Here is a 17,811-nt window from a genome sequence, read left to right as displayed (position 1 = left end):
AAGGGTTATGGGAAAAAGGCAGGAAGGTGGATGTGAGGAATGTTGGCTCAGCCATGATCTTGTTGAAAACAGGGCAGGTTGTGGGGCTGAATAGCTACTCCTGTTCCTATTACTTATTGTCTTATGATCGAAACATTGGTCCACATGTCTGATTGGCCAATTGTTACACTACTGTATGTACTGTGGGGAATTGGTTTCTGATAAGCGGAGCGGCCATTATTCATTGGAACTTTATTATAATCGATATCAAGAAATTTATGAACGTGGAAAGAGAAAGAAAATCACCAACCATTATCTCCCATGTACCTGATAAGGTCCAGCCCAGCCAGCTATCTCATTGCCTTATTGCAGTTCTCCAAATAGCAGCAAAGATAAAGTAGAAGAGTTTTCCAGCACTCGGTGAGAAAATACACGACCTCCAACATGTCCACCTTTGAGTGCCAACTTGTACATATCGCAGGAAAACCAGACAATTCTAGTCGGGGACAGATTGCCGAATTTCCATTTGCATTTTTCATCAGAGTTGAAGGTGCAGGTGCATTTCCAGGTTCCACCCGAGTCCTCCCCACCCCTCCGAGAGTTTGTGCCATTTCATTGTTGTCCCTGCGCTGCCCTCCTGTGGCCTCTGTGCCTCCTTCAAACAGGTACCGATCCCACTCTGGGTCCATTGAAGGTGGTGGCAAGAGAGAGGGGAAGTTAACACTAATTATTCCCAGGCCAATGAACCTGCTGTTCCAGTGAGAGAAATGAAGAAATTCATTTGAGCTTTGTTCTCTGACTTTTGTTCTGGGGTCTTTGGTCAGTTTGCCTTCGAGAACCCCTCCCTAACACATCTAAGGAACAGCATGGCATTTGTCTGTATGGCCAGTGCCAGGACAAAATGGGCATCTGGGGTACATATTACAGGCATGGATATCTATCATCTTCCCCTAAATGGAGAAAGTGAGGACTTCAGATGCTGGAGATCAGAGCTGAAAATGTGTTGCTGGAAAAGCGCAGCAGGTCAGGCAGCATCCAAGGAGCAGTAGAATCGATGTTTCGGGCATGAGCCCTTCCTGAAGAAGGGCCCATGCCTGAAACGTCGATTCTCCTGCTCCTTGATGCTGCCTGACCTGCTGCGCTTTTCCAGCAACACATTTTCAGCTCTTCCCCTAAATGGACGTCACTGGGAAGAGGAGGGCACTGTCAAGTGAATTTGGCTGCCCCTGGACAGCCTCTCAGCACAAGATTTCAGTTTGTCATTTTTTGATTAAATGGCCAAAAAGTTGTATTATTTTGTTAGAAACTGATTATCGGGGTGGTTGGGGGGGAAGGAGGAGGAGTAATGGCAGAGGTTTGAGGTGGGAATAATAAATTGACAAATCTTAGAACAGACCAGCTTCCTTTTTAACCATGAAAGGATTGACACTGTCCCATACTGAGAGACCATGGTAATACATTAACAAGGTCCCGTTGCTCATATTTGGGATCCATTTGAATTATGTTGGTTGATCAGACCTCACACGCTCAGGCATCCAAGCAGTCAAAGGGAGGTGAGAGTCAGATCTGGGTAAGTGCGTTCCGGAGCATTACTTCTGGATCAGGAAAAGCAAGTGTGTTCCCTGGGCTCCTTAAATCAATCTAATACAGTGATTCATTCACTCCCACCAGTCCAAAGCCATGATCTCTCCCTTCCAAACCGCACCCTTGCCACACCTGATTATCAATCTGATTGTCCCCTTCAGCCCAACCATTCATTCCGTCTGCCCATCTCAATCTGTCCCCATGGAAAGAATTTTTACTTTATTTGTTTGCCGGATGTGGACAGCACTGGCTAAGCTGGCATTTCCAGGCCATCCTTAATTGCCTTCCAGAAGGCAGTGATGAGCTCCTTCTGTAGGTTGACCCAGATACCATTAAGGAGGGATTTCCTCCTTTGTATTGTAGGTTGACCCAGATACCATTAAGGAGGGATTTCCAGGATTTTGACCCAGCAACAATGGTGATATATTTCCAAGTCAGGGTGGTGAGTGACTGAGAAGGTAACTTGCAGTTGGTGGTGTTCCCATGTATCTACTGCCCTTGGTGGTCAAAAATCAGGATTTTGTAAGGTCCTGTTCAGGGAGGTTTAGTATATTACTGAAGTGCATCTTGCCCATGCTACACACTGCTGCCACTTGTGCCTTGATGGTGGAAGGAGAGAATGTTGAAAGTGGGGGATGTGGTGCCAGCCAAGAGGCCTTGTTGTTGTGTTTTGTCAAGCTTCTTGAGTGCTGTTGGAGCTGCACCAATCCAGGCAAATGGGAGTATTCCATCACACTCCTGCCTTGCACCTTGTAGATGGTAGACGAGGTTTGGGAATTCAGGAGGTGAGTTATTTGCCACAAAATTTGTAGCCTCTGACCTCTTCTTATACCAGTAGTGTTCAAACATAGCAAAATAGAAATATAGAAACCAGGAGCAGGAGTAGGCTAATTGACCCTTTGAACTTGCTCTACTATCCAGTACGATCATGATTAATTCTATATTTTAATGACATGTTTCCTCTTTCTCCCTGAACCCCATGATGCCTTTAAATCTAAAAGGTTATCCATCTCTTTCTTGAATATATTCAGTGACTTGACCTCTTCAGTCTTCTATGGTGAAGAATTCCAAAAGGTATGCTGCACTTTGAGTGGAGAAACATTTCCTCATCTTAGTCCTAAATGGTCTTCCCCATAATCTGAGATTGTATTCTCTGATTGTGGACTCTGCAATCAGGGAAAATATTCTCCGTGCATTATGCCTGTCCAGTCCTGTTAGAACTTTATGTTTTAATCAGATCACCTTTGATCCTTCTAAACTCTAATGAAAGGGAGAAAGTGAGGACTGCAGTTGCTGGAGATCAGAGTCAAAAGGTGTGGTGCTGGAAAAGCACAGCTGATCAGGCAGCATCTGAAGAGCAGGGGGGGTTGACGTTTCGAGCATAAGCTCTTCGTTAGGAATGTCACATGATGAAGAACTTTTGCTTGAAATGTTGACTATCCTCCTCCTTGGGTGCTGTCTGACCAGGTGTGCTTTTCCAGCACCACACCTTTTGACTCTAAATTCCAATGAATACAGGCCCAATCGCACCAGTCTCTCCTCATTGGTCAGCCCTGCCAGCCCTGGTATAAGTTCATGTTTCTCCACTGCTCTCCCTCTGTGGTAAGTATATCCTTTCTTAGGTGGGAAGATGAAAAGTGTGTGCTGATGTCCAGTTGTGGTCTCACCAAGACTCTGCAGAAAGGCATCTCTACTTGGGAACTCAAATCCTCTTGCATTGAAGGCCAACATACTATTTGCTTTCCTAATTGCTTGCTGCACCTACCTGTCTGCTTTCATTGGCTAACGTACAAGGACACCTATATCCCTTTGTACATCCACATTTCCCAATACATCACCAGTTAAATAATACTCTGCTTTTCTGGTTTTCACATCAAATTGTATAACGTTGTCTTTAACTGGGATGTTGACAGCGTGAAATTCAGATATAACAATGCAAGGGAATGTTAAGGGATAATGGATTGATTCTGTCTTGTTGGAAATGGTCAATACCTAGCATTTATGAGGCACAAATGTTGCTTGCTACTTTTCTTCCTGAGACTGGATTTTGCTTAGGTCTTGTGCATTTGGACATCGACGACTTCATTATTTGAGGTGTCATGAATGGTCATTGGCGAACATCCCCCATTCTGATGTTATGGTGGAGGGAAGGTTGTTGTTGAAACAGGTGAAAATAGTTGGGCCTAGGACACTACCCTGAGGAACTGCTGCAGAGATGTCGTTCGCCAAAAATGACTGACCTCCAAAAACCACAACCATCTTCTTTTATGCCTTTTTTGGAATGATTCTAACCTGTGGAGAGCATTCTCTGGACTCCCATGAACTCCAATTTTGCTCGGGCTCCTTGATACTACATCAGTCAAATGCAGCTTTGTTGCTAAGGGCAACCAGTCTTAACTCACCTCTGCAGTTTGGTTCTTCTGTCCATTATTAGACAAGGAATGCAATAAGGTCATGCACTGAGTGGCCCTGGCGAACCCAAATTAGGTGTCAGTGAACAAGTTATTCTGAGCAAGTGCCACTTCATAGCACTGTTGATGCCATCTCCCAACACTTTATTGATGATTGAGAGTGGGCTAACAGGGTGGTAATTGGCCAGGTTGGATTTATCCTACTTTTTGTGGACAGGATATACCACAATGCAATATTCCACATTTTTGGGGGAGGTGCCAGAGTTGTAGCAAAAAAAAAGCAACTCTTTTTACAGCTCCCTGCTCCCATATGGATAAAACTATTAACTTCATCATGGAGTGGAATGTACTGTAACGTGCTCAGTATGGGCAAAACAGGAAGCAGTGTAAAGGTACAATAAGGACACCAGGATCTGTAAACAGGGGACACATGAAAGTGGGTGTACACAAGCAACTTCATCAGATGAAGGGCTACATTACCCAAGTTATCAGAATTGATGTTAGACTGAACTGCTGCTCTTTTGTTTTCCAACAGTTCATCACTGCATTGATCTCTAATAATTGTTTTCCTACTTTCTTGATCCTGGTCAATAAAATAAAATCATGTAGCACAGTGGAGGCCATTTGAGTACTGTGCCTGTGCCCATACCTGGAAAGAGCAATCTAATTGGTCCAACTGCATGATCCATGGAAACATTTTAGTAAAGCTTCTCAAACATTCCTGGCATTCTCAAACCACCTGGCATTCGAAGTGTGGTTGTGAAATGTATATATCGAGTGTGAATCTCCCTGCAAACTGACTAGCAGTGTAGAGGAACACATTGACAGCTGCCGAGGGTGGAAGTAAGCCATCTTTAAAATTCAGCACAATCCACAGATCAAAAAACCACAAGACCATATGAAATAGGAAGAGGAGTAGACCATCTAGCCCCTCAGGTCAGCTTCTCCATTCAATAGGATCATGGCTGATTCAACATTTCTCATGTTCACTCTCCAGGCCTTTCATTATTACCCTCAATTCTCCTACTGATCAAGAATATATTTACCTCAGTCTTTGTGATAAGGTTTTCCAAAGATTCACAACCCTCTGACAGAGAAAATTCCTCTTTATCTCAGTTTTAATTTGGCATTTCGTATTCTGAGATTATTCTCTCTGATCCAGGACTCTCCCAAGAGGAAACATCCTCTCAGCATTTACCCTATCAAGCCCTTTAAGAATCCTGTGTGTTTCAATGAGATCACTTCTCATTTGTCTAAACTCCAGTGAGTAGAGTCCCAACCTTTGCTCATAAACACAGTCCATCCGTAATGGGGATCATCCCAGAACAAACCTCCCTTATCCATACCCACACCCACCATCTCCAAAAAAAGATCTGAGACCACCTGAGACACAAGATCAGGATTTGCACCTGGCAAATGACAGAATTTAACTGTGACAAACAGGGTCCTGGGATACCTGTGTTGTCTTTGGAGGTCCAATAAAATTGCCAGGTAAGCAGGCATCCCCCAGGACAGCACAGAACGGACGCAGGTGCGCAGCAGGATCTTCACCAGGGATTGTCACTAGATCCCCAAACCCTGATGAGAAAGCAGCCCTTGATGTTTTCAAATCAGCCTATTGTGAGATACTATGACATGGAGCTGTGGAGACTTGACTCAGGCCTCCTGGCTCAAAGGTACAGCCACTGCCACCGCACCAAGCAAATCACATTAATTGGCCATTATGACATTGTAGTCTAGATATTTTCATCAACCTGTTCAGACCTGTTATGATACACCTCTGGATTAGTTGGGATTGGAAGCTAGGCCACCTGTTTCAGAGGTAGGGACATTGCCACTGTGCTATAAGAACCCTTTCAAGTAGATGCATCTTTGAAGAATCATTGTTTGTGCGTCTTTTTGTCAGATGATATCAAGACAGATTTGGTGGCAAGCTTCTTGATCTTCTGGAAAGAAAAGCTTCAGAAAATCCAAACTTTGTTGAAGAACTTTCTGTAAGATTCTTCAAGACTCGATGTTTTAAGGATTTTAAGATTCTGAATGATTTGATTTATTGTTGTAACACGTACCAAGATACAGTGAAGAGTGTTGTTTTGTGTGCTGTACAGGCAGAACATACCATACAAAGTGCATCAGGGTAGTAGCACAGAGCACAGAATACTGTCTTACAGTTACAGAGAATGTACAGAGAGGCAGATCAACATTAACGTTTGAGAGGACCATTCAAAAGTGTAAAAACAGAGGGGAGGAAGCTGTTCTTCGATCTGCTTGAATGTATGTTCAAATTTTTATATCTTCTGACCAGTGGAAGAGGATATATAAACTGATAAGAGTCTTTGTGGACATGCTGAATTTCCTTACACTGCTGAGGAAGTAGAGACATTGTTGTGCTTTCTTGACCGCCGCATCGATGTAGGTGGATTAGGACAAATTGTTGGTGATCATCACTCCCATGAACTTGATGCTCTCCATCTCCACCTCAGCACCATTGATGCAGACAGGAGCATGTCCTCCACTCCACTTCCTGAAGTCAATGACCAGTTCCTTCGCTTTGCTGACGTCGATGGAGAGATTGTGTCTTTACACCATGCTGCTTAGTACTCAATCTCTTTCTTATTCTGTCTTGTTGTTGTTTGAGATCCAGACTACAGGTGTCATCAGCAAACCTGTCAAAGAATTTGGGGCGGAATTTGGCCACACAGTCGTGAGTGCATAAGGAGTACATCAAGAGACTGACTATTCATCTTTGCGGGACATTGGTTTTGAGGATTGTGTTGGAGGAGGTGTTGTCGCCTATTCTTACTAATTGTGGTCTATGGGTCAGGAAGTCAAGGAACTAGTTTCAGAGGAGAGAGCTGTGACCTAGGTCTTTGAGTTTGGAGGTGAGTTTGTTTGGAATTATGGTGTAAAAGGCAGGGCTGTAGTCAATTAGCAAGAGCCTAATGTAAGTATTCCTGTTATCCAGATGTTCCAGGGATGAGTGTAGGACCAGAGAGATGGTGTCTACAATCTGGTAGGCTGGAGTTGATGCGAGCCATGACTAACCTCTCGAACCACTTCATATTTATGGAGGTAATTTTATAAACACTCTCATTGAGGTGGAATTTCCTCTTGGCCGCATTAGTGGCGTAACTTACATGATGCACGACTTTAGCCTATCTCATGTGTCCTCCCTGGACCCTGGCCAGTGAAATGAACGGGGAGTTTTCTAGTGCACTGAGTGGGGTGGCCAGGCTGTCCAGCTCAAGTGTGAAGAAGGAAATACTCTGCAACATATTATACATCTAACACTGTTCAAGGTGAGAAATTAGAGTGGCACGTGGAGGGAGGAGAATACACAATTCGCTGCTCACCTTTCTTCTCCTGTCCAGTTAAGAATGACAGACAAGGAAAATATCAGGAATCGGAAGAAATGTCTTACATCTGAAATACAGATCTGTCTTTCCTCTTTACAGATATTGAATATTTAGAATTCTTCGTCTTTCATGGCAAATTTGCAGCATTAACATTTGCCTTTCTCTCTGGATGGACGAGTACAGAAGAATAAAATTCTTTTTATTCTCTACTCCAACAATATTTTTCAATCTAGGATTCACAGAGTGCCCTTTATTTCTCATTCCAAACATCCATTTTAAATGTTATGTAAATGTACAAGTCATCAAGGTAAAGATTTATGTAGATTCAAACAGGGAGGCAGCAAATTCTGCCTGGGATTGACAGAAGTATGTTATTTTTTCTGTTTCATTTATCAATCCCAAAGTAAAATCCTTTTATGGCAAGCTCTTTTACCATAGGGAAGGGAAAAAGAAGTAACTCCATATTTGAACATACCTTAACCTTGTACATCTTGTCTAAGTGCAGATTGTTGTGCATTGTGAGCTTATTGTTCTCTCAGTCATGTTCAGCTGACTGCAAACTCCTGTTAATAATATGTTGCAGCTGGAGGGAATGTTTACATTTCAGCTTTCCTTTTCCTCATACTCCTGTTCATTACCAATGATATTTTGAGAAACACCGAAAAATATTGCTAGTGGTGAATTCCTAGTCAATTGCAAAGCCAAGTTGCTTATTCCTCTTGGCTTAGAGGGGGTTGTGGATTGTTCCAAGTTAGATGATGGGGGGCAGAGTTGTGATTCAATGAAAACTTGTTGCAACAGCATTGAAATTCATTTCTTTAAAAACAGCAAGTATCTTTGCCACTGGCACACACAACCAAGATGGAACAAAACCTTTTTGAATACCAATTGTTTGAAATTTGATGTGTTCATTAACTATAAAAATTGTCTCTGTATCTCTGCACTGATTCTAGTTAAAAATGCACAGGCATCTTGGAAATTAAAAATACTCTAATACAAACATACTCTAATGCAACTGATATTCCCCGGCCTGGTCTGTTTAGCCACTCCCTTGGTTTTTAGCTTCAATTGCGAGGCTGTGGTAAATCCTGTCTGGACTGACATGATTCAAAAGCTGCCAAAGACCAGAAATCTCCTAAAGCAAGCTGATGCCTTTGTATGGAAGTAACTACACTATGGGAGTGTAGTTCCCAGCCACATTGCTTTAAAGTGATAGCCACAACAACCATGTACTTATTTTTATATATTTATATTAAATGTTTAATGTTTAATGTGTTTAATATTAATATTTAATGTTTTAAATGTGCCAAAGCAGTTCATAACAGTATTATGGAACAAAATCTGACAGGTAGCCACACAAGGAGAAATTGAGACAGATGACCAAAAGCTTGGTCAAAGATATTGTTTTGAAGAACATTTTAAAGAAGGAGAGAGAGAGAGTAGAAGAAGTACGGGGAGGAAATTCCAGACTTTAGGGTCCAACTAACAATGATTAGAGTGGTACTGGAAAAGCACAGCAGGTCAGGCAGCATCCGAGGAGCAGGAAAATCGACGTTTCGGGCAAAAGCGCTTTATCAGGAATAAGACATTCCTCTCGTTCCTGATGAAGAGCTTTTGCCCGAAACATCGATTTTCCTGCTCCTCGGATGCTTCCTGACCTGCTGTGCTTTTACAGGACCACTCTAATCTTGAGTGGTGCTGTATCTGCATCTGCAGATCCACATTTTCCAGCATCTGCAGTCCACATTTTCCAGCATCTGCAGTCCACATTTTCGTCCAGCTAACAATGGTCAAGTGATTAAAATCATAGATGTGCAAGAGGTCAGAATTGGAGGAGAGCCGAGATTTCAGAAGGGTTGTGCAGTGATTGTAATGAGGTCAGTCAGGTGGACGTCATTGAATATGAGTTCCCTGATTGGGGCTGTTAATCTGGTCCAATCAGGGAGCACTGGCTAAACAGGAGTGTCAGAGATTCTGTTCACTCTGAGAGCTGGCTCAGAAGGAACTGGATCAGTGCCAAGGACTCTCCACATGTAAATAAAGGTGATTTGGTGACAGGATACCGGCCTCTATCAAGTTATCTCAGGTTGTATTTATTCATTCAGGGGATGTGAGAGGTATTAGTTGGGCCAGCATTTATTGTCTATTGCTAATTGTCCTTGATAAGATGGTGATGAGCTGCTTTCTTTATTGTTGCAGTTCACTTGTTGTAGGTAGATCCTGAATGCTATTAGGGAGGCAGTTCCAGGACTTTGACCCAATGATACTGAAGGAACTGCAATATACTTCCAAGTCAGGATGGTGAGCGACCTGTCTTAGCTGTATCCTCATCATCTCTTAACAGGATAAAGTGACCAACGTAGAGGTCCTGGAGTGTGCTAATTCCATTAACATACTCTCATTCTTTAGCTAATGGTGGCTGTACTGGTTCAGCCACATTCTGCAGATGGATGACCATTTGGCAGTAGACACAAAGACCTCCTGTACAGAGAACTGCCCATTGGATTACGACCTCCTGGTCTCCATACCTCCAAAATAAGGACACCTGGAAGTGAGATATGAAGTTGATGGACATTAGTACTGACAACTGGGAGGCAATTGCTGTTTGGAGGGGCATTGGAAGAGGTGATCAGAATCACAAAGGTCAGCTACCCAAGAGTGAGACTGAGAGAAAGAAAGCAGGCCAGCAAAACATGCAGCTTTTCATCCCAGTTATTTCTTTGCAGCAAATGTGGCAGAGCCTGCTCTGCTAGAGTGGAGATTCTCAACCACATCAGCTAATGCTTTATACAGGGTTGACCAGCAAGGTGCAAGTCACCCCCTTATGAACTGGAAGGCTGACACACACTGGCAGTGTAGGAGTAAGATTTGATAAATTGTTCTTAATGAAAGTCCAATAATTGACACACAAACAACAGTTCAGTTTTCACAACTTCCATTTCAAATCATATTTTGCATTTGCTGGGAAAGCAACTCTTGCTTTATATATTTGAAGCTGTCAGGATGTGGAATCACATTTCCAGGTTAAATGGTTGAAGCTTAGCCTATGTTCACATTCAAGATTAGATTGAATAGATGGATAAAGGATGTGGGGTTGAGGTATATAGAAACAGGATTGGCAGTTATAGTGATCACTGTTTCCTCATATGAATAGAAGGATTGTTCTGGAAGAATGCCTATTCATTTAGTAGAACAACTCCTCGAACAGATAATTCATAAAGACCATAAAAGATAGGAACAGGAGTAGGGCAGTCAGCCCTTTGAGCTTTTTCTTTCCAGTTCAATAGGATCACTGCTGATCCAGCATTCCTCACACCCACTTTCTTGTGTTTCTTAATAACCATTGGTTCTCCTACTGATCAAGAATCTATCTCAGTCTCAAATATACACAAGAACTACTCCCACAGCTCTCTGTGGCAAGGAGTTTCAAAGACTCACAACTCACTGAGAGAAGCAATTTCATCTCATCTCAGTCTTAAATTAATTTCCTTTTATTCTGAGACTATGCTCTCTGGTCCTAGACTCTCCAATGAGGGGAAACATCGTCTTAGCATCTACTCTGACAAGCCCCTAAATAAAATATGTTTCAATGAGGTCACCTCTCATTCTTCTAAACTCCAGTGAGTAGAGTCCCAACGTGTTTAGCCTTTGCTCATAAGACAGTCCCTCCATACCAGGGATCATCCTAATGTACCTTCTCTGAACTCCAATGAAATAATATTTTTCCTTAAATAAGGGGACCACAACTGCTCTCAGTACTTCAGATGTGGTCTCACTAGCACATTGTACAGTTGCAGTAAGATTTCTTATAATATATAAGAACTTGACTTCAACAAATGATACCCATGTATTACAAATAATTGGCTTAATTTATCTAAAACAGCATCAAAATTGTACAATTGTGTCTGATGCATAATTTTGTATTGGAACTAAAGGAAAATGTGTGACTGGGATGAATTTTTTTTTAGTGAATCATTATTTCCAGATTGATTTTGTGTTCACTCTAGCTTGATATTTGGAACCCATTAAGCAAGTAGTGAAATATCTTTTCTCATTTCAAGAAATCACCCTGGATGACCTGGGTGGTGTGGTAGAATTAGCACACTATCCAAATCCCTTTCATAGAATCCCTATAGTGCAAAAGCAGGCCATTCAGCCCATCCGGTCCACACCAATCCTTGAAGAGCATCCCACCTTTATTTACCCCTTACCCTATCCCTGCATTTTTCTTGACTAATCCACTTAGCCTGCACATGCCTGGACACAATGGGCAATTTAGCATGGTCAATCCATCTAATCTGCATATCTTTGGGCTGTGGGAGGAAACCCACACAGGCAAAGGGAGAATGTGCAAACTCCATATAGACAATTGTCCATGGCTGGAATCATACCTAGCTCCCTGGCACTGTGAGCCAGCAGTGCTAACCACTGAGCCTACTGTGCCTTTGGATTTGTTAATGATTTTCTTGCATTGCTGGTTGCTCTCCCCCTGCTCTGACAGCTCTCCCTACTTTGAATGGTGCCATCCACCTACAACACACCCTGACTGTGAGGCTACTTTTCAAGCACAAAAACAGGGTCATGTTGGGGATACATTTAGTCAACACTAAAAGATGGTGATAGGTCCCAGAGGATTTTACATCTCTTATTAATGGAACTGTTTCCCAGGATTGCCATTAAGAACAAACACAGAAAATTGCTGGAGAAACTCAACAATTCTGGCAGAAGAAGAGTCACATTGACCTCGAAGCATTAACTGTCTCTTTCTACAGACCTGCTGAGTTTCTCTAGCATTTGTTAAATTTGTTTCAGCACTTGCAGTGTTTTGCTTTTACGACCACTAGGAAGATGACTGTAAACCTGAGGAAATAGCAGTAAAGGCCTTGAGGCTGTTTAATGTAGGGGAACAACTTTGTGGTGGCATAATCTCCTTCCAGACTGAGCCCAGAAATGGCAGCTGTTCATCTTGTACATGGAATGAATTCTAAAACAGGAAAATGGGATTGTTTTTTACTACTTGTTTATCTGAAGTGAGTATCTCTGCACAGCCTGGATTGTTGTGCATTTCTTAAAGCCCTTGAGAAGGAAGTGGTGAGCTGCCTTCGTGAACTGCTCATTCCATGTGTATATGGACAGCCACATGCTGTTAGGAAGAGAGTTCCAGGGTTGACCCAACGACGGTGAAGGAACAATGATTTAGTTTTAAGTCAGGACTTGGAGATCAACATCTTCATGTACCCATGCATCTGCTACCCTTGTCTTTCTAGGTGGTAGAGATCAAAACTTTGCAAGTTGCTGTCAAAGGAGCTGTAGAAAGTTGGGGAACTCTTTAAGAAATGCACAACAATCCAGGCTGTGCAGAGATACTCACTTCAGATAAACAAGTAGTAAAAAACAATCCCATTTTCCTGTTTTAGAATTCATTCCATGTACAAGATGAACAGCTGCCATTTCTGGGCTCAGTCTGGAAGGAGATTATGCCACCACAAAGTGACTGTACATTGGTGGTGGATGAGGTGCAAATCAGGCAAGATGGATTTCCTTGGATTGTGCTGAGCTTCCTGAGTGTTGTTAGAGCTGCATTCATCCAGGCAAGTGGTGAATATTGGGGTAAAAACAATGACTGCAGATGCTGGAAACCAGATTCTGGATTAGTGGTGCTGGAAGAGCACAGCAGTTCAGGCAGCATCCGAGGAGCTTCGGATTTCAAAGCTCCTCGGATGCTGCCTGAACTGCTGTGCTCTTCCAGCACCACTAATCCAGAAAGTGGGGAATATTCCATCACACTCCTAACTTATGCCTTATAGATGGTGTATAGGTTTTCAGGTGTCAGTTAATGGGTTACTCACCCAGAGAACTCTCAGCACTGGAGCTGCTTGTGTAACCACAGCACTTACATGGCTTGTCCAGTTATATTTCTGGTCAGTGATAATCCCTAGAAAGTTGATAGTTATGGATTCAATAATGGTAAAGCCATTAAATATCAAGGGAAGATGATTTTGAGATGGTTATTGCCTCACACTTGTCTGGCATGAATGTAACCTTGGGTTGAGAAACCAATAGAAGACAAGGCCTGATTGTCTTGCCCATAAAGGAAGAACTCCAGCCAAAAAGACAATCTTTCCTGAATATTGTGCACATTCCTGCAGGAGGCAAACTCTGGGATGATTCCATCATGGCATCATCACATTATAGTACAAAACTCTCATTTAGTTAATTATCTAGAACCTGTTTGGGTTTCTTTCTAATATCCCCCACCTTCTCCTGGAGGAACGAATTTTTGTGAGGGTGCAGCTCCTGGGTGAACGTTGTATCCAAATGACTGACTTTTGTTTTGGCCAAGAGATTACCCTGAGATGTTCCACCTCCAAATCTTTAACCGAATGCCTCTAGAATATGATGAAGCACAGTCTTTCCAATTGTTTCCCTTCTGCAATAAGCCATAGATCTTAATGTCAATTGTAGTTCCCCTGATTCAGTTCAGCTCTGTGATTGAGTGCAGTAATATTTGGGAAGGTGTGATGCAAAACAGTACTGAAATTTGGCAAAGGTACTCATAATCTAATCTTAATGGTCTCCCATTAGGCATTTGCTTCTGGATTCAGAAGAGTGTCAAAAAAGCTGAAGACACAATCACCAGTGCAAACTATTCACTGCTTCAATTTTTTCCCTTATTCTTCTCCTATTGAGGCTAATGGTTCACAGTATGTTACAGTTCCTTGGTAGCAATATCTTTTCAATATTTTACAAAAGTGGCATTCTTGCATCTGTGACCAGGTATGAAGCTCCAGTCTTCATGGTACATCACATGTGAAGATGTACACCCATTATCCTTCATTGAAACCCGTAGACCTGGCTAAGTCCATGTTCCAACATTATTAACCATATTGTTGAACAGCCATGAGACAAGACATGCTGCTGCTTTTAGCCATGTTGCTTTAATTTTATCTTAAGACATTCAAATTGCTTTGTGAAACTGGTCTATCTGTGAGCTTTGCCTAAATTCAGTTTCAAAGACAATCCCCCATTCACACACAGCACCAATTTTGCCTAAAACTACTTTCTCATATCAGCCTACCACATACAACAGGGCAGGGGAGATAGCTTAGTGGTATTATCAATGGATTGTTAATCTTGAGACCCTGATAATGTTCTGAGGATCCAGGTTCAAATCCTGCCTTGGCAGATGGTGGAATTTTGATTCAATACAAAAGAATCTGGAGTTAAGCATCTAATGATGACCATGACTCCATGCTTCACTAATGTCTTTCAGGGAAGGAAACTGCCATTCTTCCCTGGTCTAGTCGACATGTAATTCCACACCCACAGTAATGTGGTTGAGTCCTAACCCACCTCTGAGCAAATAGGGATAGGCACTAAATGCTGGTCTAACCAGTAATGCCCACATCCCACAAATGATTTTTTAAAAAATCACTTGACTCCATTGTTCTTGCATGTTCCTACACAATAGTTTGAACCCATTAACCATGTGGTACAATTTATTTGGGTTATAGGTGGCAGGAAGTCTGGCACACGGGCAGATTGAGAGAAAATGTTGTCATTGCTTTATAGATGTGATATCAGCAGTTTTATTTAAGACAATCAAATTGCTTCATGAAACTAAGTTTCCAGAACAAATGCGTTTCCCCCACTTCCATCATGATTCATTACTAAAGCAACACTGTGGCAAGAAAAGGCGACAGCGCCCAATCAGATACATTACATTAAGAGGAAAGCCGATTGTTCGAAAATGTAAAGGGAAAATACTGCAGATGCTGGAAATTTGAAGATGTGGAGAAAGAAAGAGCATTAACGTTTCGAGGGTGGTATGACTCATTTTCATCAATTTTGTTTCTCTCCCACTGAAGCTCCCAGAGCTATTGAGTTTCTCCAGCATTTTCTCTGTTCAAAAACATTCTGGCCAGGAATCTCTGATAACTGAGCACTAGGAGGATTAATGGAGTCAAGGAAACTCCACAGACAGATGAAACTCATGGCCGGTACCTGATTCTGAGATTTTTTATCTCCATTCCAAGAGTTTCCGATTTTCACCATTGTAACCTGCTACAAGTGCCTACTCCTGACAGTCTCCAAACTGAGGAGAAGCATGTCCTTGTCCTCCACAATTTTCATGGAGTTAGACTGCCCTGTAATTCTGATCCCTGAAAGTATCAAGAGTAGAAACTATAAGCACTTGAAACTTCTCTAGCTTGTGTAAACAAATATTGTGCAATTGGTGACATAGAACAGAGAGCCAGAGTTGTCAATCACACAGTCTTTTTCCCTGGGGTTCAGCTGTTTTAACAGACTAATCGATGTCTGGGCTCTCAGCCAAGCTCCATTATATATTCTTGGCTCTCTCTGGATGGCTGACACTCAATTGACCCGGAGGGAAAGATGTATTTTTAAGTGGCAAGTTATCAATCACTTTTAAAATTTTTTAAAATGTTACTATAGAGTTTCATGTTACTATATAGTCAGTGCATAGGTATAGAAGCTTAGGATGGAGGGTCTGAGGAGCCATAGGGGTTGGGTGGGAGAGTTTGGGAGGTGAGAGCATGTTTGGGGTGAGGTGCTAGAGAACCGTACTGTTTTTATTGTTACTGAGTTAAGTCCAGTAGAACTGAGGTGAACCTTTTAAACAATCAAGAGTATCCTGATGATGAAGGGCTCTTACCCGAAATGTCGATTCTCCTGCTCCTCAGATGCTGCCTGACCTGCTGTGCTTTTCCAGCGCCACACTCTTAACTCTGATCTCCAGCATCTGCAATCCTCACTTTCTCCTTCCTGAACCTTTTAAACAACCTGCCTTAGCACCTGGTTGTCCAAGTGACTCTCTCTGGCTTTCTGGGTTTGGCTAGCCTGACTACAACCCCCATTTAAATGTAAGCCATTGTTATTATCCAACTATTACACCCTGCTCTAACATTGAGTTCATTGTGCATTGACTGTGAAAGAGTTAACCAATATCCAAACTGAACTGTCATCTGTTTTCTCCTCAAAGCTGAGAAAATGAAGAAATAGAAATCTTTGAAGCAGACTACCTTTTTAAACAAAGAGGCTTTAAAACTTTGCACCTGTGATTGTTTAATGAGACCATGACTGGCAAACATTTAAGATAATTCAGCATTGGATTTTGATTCTCGGAAGGGTCACTGGACCTGAAACATCAACTCTGATTTCTCTCTACAGATGCTGCTGAGATCTTGCAGTAATTACTGCTTTGATTTCTGATTTACAACATTCGCAGTTATTTTGGTTTTTATATAGGATTGATTGCTGGCTGAGTGATCTGAAGTGCACTGACACTTTTCTCTTGGGTCAACAGTTGCATAGATCAGTGGTGGCCTCTGGAGAGAACCAGGCTGCAGTGGAGTATCGGATCAGCAAAAGGTAAAATCTGTCAGCAAGCTTCCAATTACATTCCTTACCTGCCAATGGATTAGTCTGTCTCTGTCCATGTTTGCCTTCACTTTGATTTTACTCTGATGATTCAGATTAGCTTGCAGCTAACTTTAAATTCAATATATGTTGTCATCTTAACTGCTTTTTACATCTCCTTTTTAAACTTTCCTGTCTTCTTCCACCTTGCCAGAGGTTACGTTATGCATTGCTGGAGCTGTGCGAATGTTGCTTCAGACCCACAGCAAGGTGATTGACTTTTAACTGCCCTAATGGATTGACAGTAAATGCTAACCTGTCCAATGATGCTCACATCCTGTGAATGAATACCTAAAAAAGTGAGACTATCTTGGAAACATTGTAATTTTTGTTCTACTTTTTTTAAATTTTGAAAAGTTGTATAATTCTAGAAGGTAGAGTTTAAGTATCCAACATTGTTTCACAATCATTGCCAATTTTAAGGTGGAATGGTCCACAGTAATAGATTTCAGAAGAACATAGACAGACTGGAGAGATGGGCAAACATATAGCAGATGCAGTTGAATGAAAGAGATGCATTTTTGCAGCGAAAGGCAACGTGACCTAAATGACAAGATTTTAAAGTGAGTTCAGAAATAGAAAATCCGAACAGTATGCTTTTAAAGTGTCAGGATAAATTGAGATGGCTATTTAAAAATGCCTGGGGTTAGAACATGGAACATAGAACTTTAGAGCACAGTACAGGCCCTTTGGCCCTCAATGTTGCGCCAACCTGTGAAAATAATCTGATGCCCATCTAACCAATACCGTTTCATTATTATCCACATGTCCAATCCCCATTTAAAAGCCCTTAACATCAGCGAGTCTACTATTGTTGCAGGCAGGCCGTTCCACACCCCTACTACACTCTGAGTGAAGAAACTACCTCTGACATCTGTCCTAAATCTATCACCCTTCAATTTAAAGCTATGTCCCCTTCTGTAAACCTTCACCATCTCAGGAGAAGGGCACTCACTGTCTAACCTACCTAACCCTCTGATTATCTTATTCTTCTCGATTAAGTCTCCTCTCAACCTTCTTCTTTCCAATGAAAACAGCCT

The 17,811-nt window shown here is 42.0% G+C and overlaps 1 protein-coding gene across 1 annotated transcript in view; it reads left to right on the top strand.

Moving 5' to 3' along the window:
- The window catches only part of p4ha3 (prolyl 4-hydroxylase, alpha polypeptide III), an 84,368-nt gene that overhangs the window by 43,069 nt on the left and 23,488 nt on the right, over window positions 1-17,811 (top strand). Inside the window, exon 8 of the mRNA XM_043692211.2 lies at window positions 16,659-16,723. Coding sequence (XP_043548146.2) covers window positions 16,659-16,723 — 65 coding nt within the window. The remainder of the gene's footprint in view (window positions 1-16,658; window positions 16,724-17,811) is intronic.

Source organism: Chiloscyllium plagiosum, unplaced genomic scaffold (assembly GCF_037043375.1).
Source record: "Chiloscyllium plagiosum isolate Xiang-an unplaced genomic scaffold, Cpla_swu_hap1 HiC_scaffold_6, whole genome shotgun sequence".
In the NCBI taxonomy this organism is placed as follows: Eukaryota; Metazoa; Chordata; class Chondrichthyes; order Orectolobiformes; family Hemiscylliidae; genus Chiloscyllium; species Chiloscyllium plagiosum.
The sequence above is the reverse complement of the archived record's forward strand: the minus strand, read 5'-3'. Positions and strand labels throughout refer to the sequence as shown.